The sequence below is a fragment of the Sceloporus undulatus genome, chromosome 2 (genome assembly GCF_019175285.1).
Source record: "Sceloporus undulatus isolate JIND9_A2432 ecotype Alabama chromosome 2, SceUnd_v1.1, whole genome shotgun sequence".
NCBI classification, from domain to species: Eukaryota; Metazoa; Chordata; class Lepidosauria; order Squamata; family Phrynosomatidae; genus Sceloporus; species Sceloporus undulatus.
In genome coordinates this window covers 213,674,743-213,688,668 of record NC_056523.1, presented here as the reverse complement: position 1 = coordinate 213,688,668, position 13,926 = coordinate 213,674,743, and the positions used below count along the sequence as shown (strand labels likewise).

The 13,926-nt window shown below is 40.4% G+C and overlaps 1 protein-coding gene across 1 annotated transcript in view; it reads right to left on the bottom strand.

Annotated features, from left to right (window-relative positions):
- Positions 1-13,926, bottom strand: part of LOC121920555 (neuronal acetylcholine receptor subunit alpha-7-like) — a 119,825-nt gene that overhangs the window by 8,798 nt on the left and 97,101 nt on the right. Inside the window, exon 9 of the mRNA XM_042447681.1 lies at positions 5,188-5,297. Coding sequence (XP_042303615.1) covers positions 5,188-5,297 — 110 coding nt within the window. The remainder of the gene's footprint in view (positions 1-5,187; positions 5,298-13,926) is intronic.

Genomic DNA, 13,926 nt, shown 5'->3' with positions numbered 1-13,926 from the left:
CAGCTTGCAGTGGCTGATAGCCAGTAAGTCAGGATGGGGCAGGTGAGTTGGTTGGGCCAGTAGATGCAACATTGATCCAAAACACATTGCAGAAATAATCCAGTTTGAGACCACTTTAACTGCCATGGCTCAAAGGGAATCATAGGTAGTGTAGTTTATTGTGGCACCAGAGCTCTCTGAGAGAGAAGGCTAAACATTTCACAAAACCACAGTTCCCAGGATTCCCTAGCATTGAGCCAGGGCAGTTAAAGTGGTCTCAAACTGCAGTGTGTTTTGGATATTAGGGCCAAAACAGACGGTTCTTTTGTGCTGCTGTTCAGGCGGCTTCAGAGCACGGCATTTATGCGCCACATGTCATGAAGCCACCCTGAAGCTGCCCTGGCCATTTACATGTGGTGGCTTCAAAGTGCTCTGGCCACACGCCTTTGGAGGATGTTAAAGCCAGCGTCTGGCCACGGAGGGACAAGAAAAGCCACCTTTTTGCCAGCCAAAAAAGGAGCAGTTCTTTACCACTCCTTTTTTGGCTGGGGAAAAGGTGGATTAGGGTTGTGGTGTGTGTTCACCGCATCCCAAATCTGTCTTTAGAAGGGGTGACTTCAAGCCGCTCCTTCTGTTGGTCTGTTTCACCCCTTAGTTAAGTATACTTAACTCTACTTAACTAGTTAAGTAATAATAATAATAATAATAATAATAATAAATATTTATTTATAGCCTGCCCAATAATGTAGAATCTGGGCGGGTTACAAAAATAAAGAAATACAATGTAACAATAAGAATACAAATCGATTAAAGGTCAGATAAAGTAGAAAATTACAATACAAATCAAAGCGATTCAAAATTAATCTCTAAACAACCTCCCTGTAAGTATACTTTACTAAGTAGCTAATTTAGAATCTTAGCCCATGATTTTTAATTGTGCTTATATTATGTGATTTTAAAAACTATATATAGATTTCATGGCTTATAAAGGATATGGGGTGAATATCCCAAATAGCTTATTTAAAAAAAAATACTCAAGAGCATTCATTCCAGTGACAGGCATGACCAAAAGCAAAGGGCTGGGACTGAAATAGCAGCACATTTTATCTTTGAGCTTTTCCTGCCAGTGATTGAGTCTTATGAGAGCTATTTCAAATGCTTAGAATGGAGGGAAAACACCATTCGTGAAACTGTTAATTTGTTAGATTCTCCATCCCACAATATGTGTGGACTTCATATAGACGTCCTGATTAATACACTTCATAAAATTATTTATTTGGTTCATTGGGATGAATAGGGTGGTTCTTTCTTCCAGATACAATATGGAGGTCTTAGATAAAGAGGGACTTGTGGAACTACATCAGATGGCTCTAGGCTGACTGGCTTGTTGTTCTAATTTACCTGCAACCTCATGAATTTTAGAACAAGAGAAAAACAAAGAAGAGAAATATTGAAACTGTGACTGGAATGGAGGCGTGGAAAGAGGGGAGAGAGATAGAAGGTTCTCAGACAGCTAGGACTCTTTCAAAATATCAGGCCTTTTAGAGGTGAAGGCTGGCTCTGTCCCCATAACTTTACTGCCCTCTGGGGAAGTCATAAAGAGTCTTCCTCAGTGGTGCTGAATGAATGATTTATCTCCAATTAACTATCTTCAATTCTCCTCCTATTTTTATTGATTTTATTATGGTTTGTTATATTATGATTTGATGAGAGCTACAATGAACCCCTTTGTATTCCTTTAGCGTGTTTACTGGTCACCCAGTGCTGAGCACTTGGCTCCTTATGTGAAACCTTTTTCTTATCACTATCCTAACACCTCATCTCTTGGCTTCTCTCCATCCCTATCTAACTTGCCAGTTTTCATCCACCACCTTCTTCAGGAGGTGACATGCGTCTCTGTAAATCCCATGGCTTGCTAATTAATTAATGTAATTTGGTGACAAATTAATTGATATTAACAAATTGATCTTTCCATTTTGAATAGTAATTTATTTTGAAACCAAACATCTCATGCTCAAAGAAACTCCAAACAAACCCAGATCAAAAATGGAGTCATGGAGAAGGGGAAATTGCCACCTGGAAAGACCCAGGAGGGTTGATTTCTGACCTCTGACTTGGGGCCAGGGCTTGATGTTCTCATCATCCTGTCTTTGAACATCAGAGTTACAGAAAACAGAATACACTTGCTTGCCAAAGAATGGAAATAATAAATTATTGATTTATCAGAGGGAAGTAAGCTTTACAAGCCAGAGCTTCTTGAGTCTGTCTTAGTCCTCTTTCCCGTTTCCTTTCTCGACTCAACTCTGTTATTTTTATTCACTATGACATAAGCACAGATAACTGTGTAATTATTTGGGGGCCATTAGAAAAGGTAGAGTGATTTTCTCTCTCCAATACAAACCATCGCTTACTCTCCCCAAAGTATAGCTCATCCTATTTGGAAGACTCCCTAGTCTACTGAGTAGCCTTTTCTTGGCAATGAAAGGGACACTGTAGGACGAAAGAGAAGTTTTCTTCTGCCAGTTCTGCTGCATGAGTATAAATCTGGAACAAACACATTGGCCTCGATCCTATTAAGTAGACTCATTGGATCAGCTGTTGAATTATGTGTCAACACATAGGTAAATCCCATTGATTAAATGGATATATGCTAGTTAGGACTATTAATAGGATTTAGGTATTATATCCTGTGGGAAGAATCCAACTTTCTACTCCCCCCCCAAAAAAAACATATCCCAGCACTTTGCCCAAGCTATTACTCTATATTCCAGCTTTTAGACAAGACATTTCCACTCCTGCTAATATAAAAAAACAGCCATTTTATGTTTTCTTCCTTTTCATTATTGGGACAGTGGACTTCAGGTCAAATGCATGTACACTAGCGACATACTAGTAGAAGAGTATATAACTGCTGCCATTAATAGCCACTAATGGCTGCGTAAAGCAAACTACAGAACTTACTTGCAAAATTCATTGCAGGTCCATGTAAGAAATATGCTGGTAAATTTAAATCTAAACAGCCACTAATTAAGAATTGGGTTGGAGGGGATTTTTCAGTGCATAGTACTTGACACAGCTGTTCCCTGAAAATTAGTTCTTTTTAAGGCAGGAAATAATTGCACAGCAATATGCAATTAATTATAAACCGAGAGATAAAATTAGAAGATATCTCTAAACCATAGGAGAGCTTATTTATGGGGGGGGGGGGGGGGATTCATTGAACTAGTGTGAGCCGAAAACAAGAGTTCTAGGAAGCCATTCAGTTTACTCTGTAATCATCCTAATAGATTTCCTTTCTTCCTAAGCAAAGAACCACGGGCATGCCTATGAAAGAAAAATGTAACACAGCTTGCAAGAGACCTAGAGAAAGAATAACAGTGCTGATGTGATGGGAATCACAAGAGCAACAGCGCTTCCAGTTTTATTGGTCTGTGTGAAGGATGTGACTTTTCAGTATTCAAGAGAGTGAACAGCTACAGAGATGAGTCTACGCTGTGACTCTCCTGAGCCAACCTTGTATTCAGAACTGTATGTCTTGTTTAACATGTCCTTTGCACATTTCAAGCGACATGCTATGCAAATATCATCGTATTCTTAGATGCATTAGGAGAGCAACATCAACATTTCCAGACAACCTTCACGACTTTTACAATATAACCTGCAAATACATCAGGACACGTTGCTATCTGTTTTATCTGAACTGGAGCTCACAGACATAGATGTCTGAAAGATTCATATCCTAAGTTAGTAACAAAAGATTTGAGTGAAATCATTTCACAGAAGATCATTTCAATGGAAGCCATCCCTGTGATGTTGTTTTCTTCCTTTCAAACCCTGGCTAGATTCCTGTTAGAGCAAATAAAATTCTAGGATTGTTCTGGACAGAAAGCTAATTACATTATTGTGGATTTTAAGATGGGTTTGGTGTGGCTGATGGACACAAATGAGCACACAAAGGGTCCTTGCTTGAGGCTTTCTGCCAGGGGTCAGCTCCTTTGCCTTAGCCATCTATCCGTGTCTGAGAGTCTGGCTACATGTTACACTTATCACAAAGATATAGGGCTGCCACCTGTGAGCCAAGATGGGCTATTGAAATTGTGGGGCCTTCTTTGGAAACAGGCAGAAAAAAGCTGGAAAGGGTGGTAGACTGAGCAGCCAGCTGCCTGTTTCTGCCCATTCTTTGTCTTGCACTATTCTTCTCTCTCCTTTATCATCTAACTGTCCCAGCACTTCTCCCTCCCAACTCATGAAGGACAAAGGCAAGAGAACAGAAACAATGGCTGGAAACTGGCTACAGCTTCTTCTCCTGCCTCAGCTATCCAACATTTGAGAAATAGTGTCTATTGTTTTCTCTCAGCTCTAATCCACTGAAAGAACTGGCTTCACTGTTCCTGCTGCTGGTTTTCCTTGGGTAGTTTACAGGCAAGCTTAAAGTTGGTTCATCCCAACCACACAACAAATTTCCACAACTTGTGACCAACCACAAGCCCATGCAATAAGAAGGAAGGAGGTGGGGAGGATGGCTGGGCTACTGGTAAACTTCAGGCTTTAGTTGTTGTTGTGTACACCTTCAAGTCGTTTCTGACTTATGGTACAGGTGAAAGCAAAGGTCAGAAAACAGCCTACATGGTGTGAGCCACATGCATCCATGTCTGTTTTTTCATACACTAATGCCCCCCACCGCTGTTTCTCCTACAAAAATATACTGCCATGCTGCTGAAATTTGGCAGCACAGCACTGGAAAACAAATATCTTTGCTTTAAAACCAGGCATACAAGAGTGTGTGTAACTTGCTTTAAATTAGAACATGCTCCCAAAAGTGTGATCCAGCTCAGAGACCATTTGTGTGTTATTATTTGAAAGCAAGAGTGCTCTTTCCCCCCCTCTTTGATAGCAGTGCAGTGGCAGGATTCAATAGAAGGTTCAGTGTTGTTCGACAACTTATATTAGTTGCAAAACCTAGTCTATGTTGTTGTTGTTTTGTTGTTGTGTGCCTTCAAGACATTTCTTACCTTTGGCAACCTTATCATTGAGTTTTCTTGGCAGGACCTGCTCCGAGAGGGGTTGCTTTTGCCTTTCTATGAGGCTGAGAGGGCGTGACTCATCTTCTCTTTAACATTCCCTTTAAGACGTTCCATTCATCCTATCATCTCTCAAATAATCAAGTATAGAAATATCTTCATTTATATATTTGTACTGGGCACTTACCCATTGAGGCATCTTTCCTGCTTGAGGGTCATGATGATGAAATTGAAGAACCAAGACAGTCACCACCACCGATAAGCCAACAATTACCATGATGCTTGCGAAATACTGAGCTGTAGAATAAAAAGGCAGGTGAGGAGGAAGCAAAGTTAATAAATGGTTATTTAATGTTCTGAAATACTTAGAACAATTGGTGGCTGGTTCAGTTTTTACAAATGAACAACATAAAAGGTGCGTAAGAATTGTAAGATTATTCTACATTCCAAAACTGCAACTCTAAAACATTTCTGAATTTTTGAACAATTTGAACGATAAAAAACAGAAAATAAACTAAAATGTCCATCTATCTCATGATTTAAATCGATGTTGCCTTTTCTAGTTTTTTCATCATTTATTGTGCTACAGCAGCCATCCCCAACTGAGTAGCTATAAATGTGTTAGACTCCAGGGAATTCCTCCAGTCTTTGTTTCAGCATTTCAAGAGGAGAGATGATAGTGTTGTGGTTGTCATTATATAATCTATCATGGGGTTTGCTTGGCAAGTTTCTTCAGAGGGGTTTGCCATTGCTATCCCCTGAGGCTGAGAGTGTCACCCAGTGGGTTCACATGGACGAGCCAGGATTTGAACCCTAGTCTCAAGAGTCATGGTCCAATGCTCCAACTACTAGATCATGCTGCAAATAGCCCTTCTTATGCTGCCCTTTTCCAACTGCCTACCTGTCAGGTAACAAGCATCACAGCACTTGTTGCTTTGCCAAACGCATATCCCAAAATGTCTGTCACATGCTCTAAGAGGCTGTTCTCTCTTCTATAAATCCACACCACCCTTACTCCCTTACTCTCCTATTTCAGACTCTAAAAAGTGGCCAGTTTCCAATGTCTTTGTTCACTTACGACCGTAGTTAAAACTGGACTTGCTACTTCATTTCTGTACACAAAGGATTTTGAATTTGAACTGACATTCTCACATACCATTGGCATATATATGTCAGTCCCTGGTTTCTGAAATGCATTTGAGGAAGTAAACTGAAGTCTAGGAAAGCTCATGCTGCCAACTTCTTTCTTTCAGTTAGTCTCAAAGGTACTACTGTATAAGATCTCTCTACATAATGCTCCAGCAAGGTAACTGAACCATATACAACACTGCTGTGTACTTGAAATAATCGCAGCTATAAAGATTTTCTGAGCAGTTCCTTAATATATTTCAGAATTAAATTATAAATATTCAGTGAAGAGAGGTTGAGCACTTTACCTGCTTTTAAATATAAGACTGGTTTTGTTTTGTTTTTTTGAAGAGCATCATATATCAAATTTGGTGGCATTAAAAAAAACCCCAATGCAGTCATTTTATTTCTCTGTTTACCCATGCTTCCATGTTGACTTGCTCCATTGGTCAAATCAACAGGTTTATGCAGCTGAATCTACATCAACCAGGAACTGCAACCAGTTCAACCAGGAACTCTGCCCGCACAGTTCTGTGTTCTCTCCCTGCCCTATCAACTCTGATATTTGGAGGGAAGTACAAGGAGTGTGCCCTCACGAATAGTGCATCCTCCTTATTCCACCAGAGGCCAGACTAGCTGCATTTTCATCATTGGAATTGCCTGCCCACTTCCTCCTCTCACCACCAGTAAGCAACAACAATAGTAGCCCCTTCCAGAGCAAGAAGACTATTGGAAGGGGGAGTTCTGGATGGTTCATAAACAACTACCAAATAGCCCTTGCACCTCATCCAAAAATAGATATACAAGCACATAAGCCACCCTTACATGCACATTTGTCACAAACACACCCTCTAACACTTCACAGATAAAAACTGTGATATATGTGGCCAAGCCACATCAGAGTGTGGTTAAAAGGATGTGGCCAGGCAACAAGAGGACAAAAGTTATTAATGAGGAAAACCACACAAAATGACCATTTTAAGCAGAGAAATCTTGAAATCAATGCACTGAATTTAGGAAAGGCAAGACTCCACACCCTCTTCTCCTTTCTCTCCTGTTGCATTGAGTGTGAACTATGTCTTGCGCTTTGAATTCAATTTGTAGCAACTGAAATAAGCTGAAGAGAAAGTGGGGGAAATGGGTAGAAGAGAGAGAAACTGGGACATTTTAAAACTATCTGAGAAAGTTGGGTGATGGAGGGTTAATAGAGACAGTCCCTGCCAAGCCGGGCGAGTTGGAGGGCAGGGAATTACCAAGGAGGTGCGGATAGTACAGGCCGCACCAGGTGGCACCCTAAGAGGAGTTACATCACTGGTCTCCAAACTTCTGCCTTTCGGCAGAAACAAATAATAAGATATGCCTGCATTCCTTTAAAACACTGGAGCTCAGTGGAAGAAATGGTGTGAGCTGGATGAGGCCCAATGGGAGGAGAAAGGAGAACATTCAGTTTTTTTTAAAAAAATAAATATCAAAATATTAAAATTATATTTTTTTCAAAAAATCACATCTTACCAAAGTTTCACTTTAACCACATGAAATTACTTAGGTACATGTAAATACATTTAGGCTACACGTATGATATTGTAATTCAAAGGTATGGTTTTAATTTTTCTAGTTGTTTATGTCACAACTGTTGCCATTACATTCAGTGATATATGGGAATTACGATTTATAAGTAAAATTAGTACAAAAGACATTAGTATAAGGACTCAGTATGGTGGGGTATGGGAGGAGGTCAATGAAGGGGGAGTTAACATCATGAGTTACCCCACTGGAGGATGCCAATTCTAGTGATGCCATGGTTGGAGGGTATTCACTAACAGTATTCTAGGTGGTAGCTCCCAGAACTACCATCTCTTTTGTAACATGCCCCTTAGAGGCATTCTGGCCTTTTGGTTATAAGAATTCTATGGGGTCAGATGGCTGTCTCATTTCTTGATACCACTGGGCAGTTGAACACAAGCCACATCTCTAGCCATAGTTCCCAAATGAAGGGATGCTGCTGCTGGTAACAATAAGAACAGCAACACGAATAACACAAACACATGCAATAAGTACTACTTTTCATATTGTGGTACACAGATTATCTAGAATCTACCAAACCTTTATAAAGAAATAGGAAGAGCCATGCTATACAAACAGCAAAGCATTATGGTTATTAGAATACTTTTACATTGATTCTTTCTATTTTTCCGTAGGGGTGAAGGAAAATTTAGAAACTCAGGCTTTGAGTGAGTCAAGGCAAAAGTCCCAGTTATCTGGAATCATTAGTGCCCCTCTCAGCCATTTTCTTCCAATAATAAATTTTCATCTTGATCAGATGCTTCATTTTTCCATTCTCTGCAACCAATTCCCACTACAGTGTTGATGGATTATAATATTTTAATTTTCTTTGTTTTCTCAACTGCTGTTTACTCTTGATTGACCCAGCTGAATCCTTTAGAGTCGCCTATTTCACTTACAAGCAAAATTCTCTCTTAGCTCTGAGGAGCCTAGAAATGTTATCAATGCAAAAATTATACATCTGGTGATGATAATGCATCATTACAAGTATTTCATACTTTCGGTTCTGTTGCATTTGATAATTTATCAGCAACATGAGGTTTTATTGCTTTTTATGTTGCTGAGTTCATTAACTGATTAATTGAGCTTGACTCCTAACATTGTGGGACTCCCTAGAGGAAGTATAGAAAGTTGTTAAATTTTCCAAAGAAGAGAAAGCAAGGAAACAAACAAGCATTAGCTGCCAGCCCTGAGAGCAGTTAATTTTTATTTTCCAAGACTTCCTTGCTTGCTTGTCATTGACCAGAAGCCATGTCCCCTGGTACTCAATGGTCTAAATCACACAGTGGATATGGCTTCCCAGAACTACTGCTATCTGCAATCCAAACCTTTAGAAAGTTATATTTTTGGACTATAATGGTCAGAATCCCACAGTCAATATGACCAGTGGCCAATGGTGATGGTGGCATCTTCCAAGCCAGTGGGACGATGAATCTGTTCTGGGTCTTATTCTTCACTTTATTGTATAGGTATAGTGTGGATATAGTGGGAGATCAGAGCGGCTCCCTCCTTAATGGCCTTCCTCCAGAAGGTGAAGACCTACCTGTTCACACAGGCATTTAGGGAATTACTATAAGGACAGGCTGGGATGGTGGACCAGTTTAAAAACCCTTTTCAATGTACTTTTTATTGTACTGTTTTTTTAATGCTGTGAAGCCATTCTAAGTCCCAGTCCTGGGAAAAGAGCGGGATACAAATAAATAAATGAATGAATGAATGAATGTGTGGATAGCCCCTTTGAAGTTCAGATTCACCACTCCCCTGGCCATACTGGTTGTGGTTATATGACCAGTGCAGTAAAGAAAAAGTAACTTTTCTATGCTTTAGTGCTCCCTTAGGCAAGGGTTCTCTTCTTACTGGTTAAGTGCAAACTAGGCTCCAAAATACAGTACCATAGTTCTCTGAATATGAAAGTCTTCCATGTCTGTTTTAGCCTTCATGGAAATACAAACTACAGCTCTGGCAACTGGGTGCAAAGATGAGTCTAGAGTTTGGAAATGTTTCTTTTTTTTGGACTACAGTTCCCAGCATCCCACAGCCAGCACCCTAGGAGTCCAAAAGAGTAACCTTTCCAAGCATGGCCTACCAAATGGGTTCTTCTGCTACTGACAGCTTCTGCCAGGATTTGTCATTTGTTAGGCAAGGAAGAAGGCTTGGCCACCATCATGGGATCCAAAGCCTTCTGTAGCTAAACAGGTGGTCCTTTGAACTGAACCTGGCTCCTCCAGGTTTTGCTTAGATCTGATTGAGATTCTCAGACTTCACAAATCGGTTTTACCATGGGCTGCAACTGATATTTTGTTCATGTAGCTGCTACCCCCAATCTAACAGGAGCATCATTTGGCTGGCTTGGCCTTTTTTGCCATCTGGATTTTTCACTATAGCTAAACAGTTGGCTTCCTAGCTGTTTGACCCAGGCATCCTGCCAGAAGTCTCCAATGATTATGTAGCACCCTGGTTCATTTGTAGCCTTTCTGACTGTCATGAATTGGACAACATAAGGGCACATGTCACGGAAAGATGTCTGGCTATGGAATCAGAATGAATAAGGCTTTTGCTTTACAACAAAGGCTGCTCACACATTTGTGCCTTCATTTTAAACAAGTTAATGGGAGGACTTGACAGTCAGCTCATGATTTACAGGTTAGGCCCTCAATCAGGCAGTCTGCAAGGAAGCCTCTGCTTCCCTCCTTCCCTCCCCTCTTTCTCTCTCAATCTCTCAATCTCTTTTCACCCCACCCCTCCTGATTCATGGTACAAAATGGAAAGACTGTAATAGTGATTACAGCTCTCATAAATCCATTTCTTTCATTCTCATTCTCTCTTGCAGATGCTCATGGGCACATGAGTACAGGTCACAAATCTCTGGTGGAGAACAACAGCTGCAAAGCCACAGATTGAAAAAAGAAAGGAGGGCAAATGCCACCAAGGCACAAGATGGAAGTCACTATGGTAAACAGAGAGTGCTGGATGGGTACAGTATCCTTTGGCTGACATACAAACTGCTGTAGAAATGATGGAAAGAAGACCTAATGCTGGATAAATTAAAAAGGAAAGCAAACAAGATTTTTTAATTAGCTTTGGACTGTGTCAAACCAGCCTGCCAAGGAGCATTACATTCAAATGTGGCAATCAGGGCATATGCACAAATGAAAATCTGTGGCTTTATCCCCGAGTGGAAATGTTAAAGTGCAGAAGTCAAAGGTTTTAAGGATGGCATGTAAAGAAGTTATGTTACTACCCTGCACATAGCAGTTATATAATCATAAGGAAGCTATGAAACTTGTGCTGGAAAAAAAACCCCATTAAACTAATGAACAGCTTATGCTTTAATGCAAATATGGGCAAAGTAGATCCCCAAGCTCCCTTTTGCTGCTCTCCACATACCCTCTAATGTTCCACAGATAAAAACCAGGACACATATGGCCATGCAACACCAGTAAGGAAGAACAGACAAGCTGGGAGAGGCTGCAGCAGTTTGCTTTTTCCTGCTCCTCTCCTCTCCTCTCCTCTCCTCTCCTCTGTTCAGCAAACTGCTTGTACACTCTCAGTTTACAGCAACAGAAATAAGTCAAGGTAGGATAAGGAGGAAAGTGGGAGGGGTAAAGAGAAACTATGACATTTTAAAAGCAGCCGAGGAAGCAAGACAATAGTAGATTAATTGGAACTATTCATGCCAAATCAAGACAGTAAGAGTTTACGACACTCCCCCCCCCACCACCACCACCATCCCCAGTACTTTACAGAAACAAAAATGAGTAAGTGCTGCCTTTCAGCATTTGGTCAACCTAAAAAGTGGCCCCCAGCCTTATGACAGTTGCCCACCCTGGCTTCATACTATGCAAACTTTTTCCTGAAAGGTAAGGGGAGAAATGTTTGCCTACAAGACACACTGATCTTCACAGGAGCATGCATGGTAAGCCAAAGCATGTTCCAAGCACAAAGAAAGCTGTAGTGAGGTGAAATGGGTTTGACAGTTTGTTACAGATTTATCCTTTCATTGTGGCTCCTAAAACTAAACTTAGCTCAGGTTTAAGGGAACTTCTGCCTTTTAAGAAAGATAACTTTAGCCCTTTACCAAGATAGAACACTTAGATATTAAGAAAGGATCCAAACCATATATTGTGGAAAGGCCTCTTTCTTTCTGTATCCTTCTTTGCTGGCAGAAAGTGGAAGAATAGCAGTACAAGAACAAATACAACCAGTTCCAGCAAAATGTACAAGGTAGAGGATGGAAGTGGTGTCTCCTTACTTGCAGACATGGTCTACCTTTGCACATAGGCAAAGCCTTCACCTTGATGTTTATCCTAATTTTGTAATGCATAGGATTTGATGTGTCCCCTTCCCTTCTTATTTACAAGAAAGCATTCAACTGCATGCTCATGCATCGGCAGACTTGAATATTCAGCATCAAAATTCAGAAAGTGACATTTCATTTCACTGCTAAAATAAATATCCCCTTTTCTTCCAACATCAGTTTCCTTGACTGAGATCCATGTCCCTTGATAGGGAAAAAATAGAGGACTCTGAATTTTTCAAAACTCACTATGCATGTTCATTTCACAGCAAGGACAACTGAGCAGCTTCCTGGGCAGCATTCTCCTGCCTGGGAAACTGTTCATGCCACACTTCCAAAAAATACAATGCACATCCTTATGCCTGCAAGAAGCTTGATCTTCATGATGCAAAATTGAGCTTTTTAAGAGGATCTGAAGACATGCTCACTTTTCTCTGAGGACAGAAAGGGTAGCCCTTCTATATCAGGAAGCCTCTCTTTAACTCAGCAGGCATACTAAATTAACTAACAGGACTCCTAAGGAAGCTGCACAAATATTAATGATACTGGGACAGAAGTAAAGAGATTTTGGCATGAGAAAATCTTATGCAGAGCCTGATGTCAAATTAACACAAAGCTATTTATTTCCCCACTTTCTGTTTGTATAACCACTTTAGCAAAATGGAGATTAGTCCTGCTTATATCCTACAGTTTTCCCAGTTTGGCAGGGACAGTCCCAAGTAATCTCCTGCCATTCCACTTTTTCAGCTGCTTTTAAAATGTCCAAGTTTCCCTTAATTACTCTCACTTGTCTATTTTGTCCTCAGTTTACTGTAACTGCGGCAAAGCATAAACATATAATTTGTTTCCTTCTTGCCATCCCTCATTTGGAGATAGTTCAGAACTGGAAGACTGGCTGCCTGCTCATGGAGAATTGGTGGTAAAGAGACTGGAACGCTTTATTAATGGAAAAGCTATCAGACAGGATTAAGAGTTCTACTTTGTGTCAGACTCATTTTGAGGAGAAATGGTTTCCCTTTTTGTCTTTTAATAATTCTTTAGAACATCTTCTTTGCCTCAGTCTTCTCACAAAAGGAAAAGTGGGGATGTCAACATAAGGAAAATGGAGCAGAGGACACAATAGGGAAAATGCAGCACAGAATAAGTAAAGAGATAGTACAGGAATATCTGGTTAATCTAAATGAATATAAATCTCCGGGACCAGCTGAACTACATCCAAGGGTATTAAACTGGCAAAGATAATCTCAGAGCCATTGACAATAATCTTTGAGAACTCATGGAGAACAAGAGAACTTCTAGCAGACTGAAGGAGGGCAAACATTGTCCCCATCTTCAAAAAGGGGGAAACAGAGGATCCTAACAATTGACCAATTAGTCTGACATCAATACCAGGAAAGATTCTAGAACAGATCATTAAACAGAGAGACTGTGAACATTTAGAAGGCAACACCATAAGCACAAAACGTCAACATGGGTTTCTGAAAAACAAGTCATGCCAGACAAATCTGATCTCTCTCTCTCTCTCTCTCTCTCTCTCTCTCTTTTTTTTTTTAAAATAAAATTACCAGCTTGGTAGATGAAGAGAACGCTGTGGATATTGCATATCTTGATTTCAGTAAGGCCATTGACAAGATGCCCCATGACATTCTTGCAAACAAGCTTGTAAAATGTGGGCTAGACAAAGTAACTGTTAAATGGATCTGTAATTGGTTGACTGGCCGAACCCAAAGGGTGCTCAACAATGGCTCTTTTTCAGCCTGGAGAGAAGTGACCAGTGGGGTCCCACAGGCCTCTGTCCTGGGCCCAGTGCTATTCAACATCTTTATCAATGACCTGGATGACAGAATTGGGAGCATACTTATCAAATTTGCAGATGACACCAAATTAGGAGGAATAGCTAAGACTCCAGAGGACAGGATCAACATTCAAAATGATCTG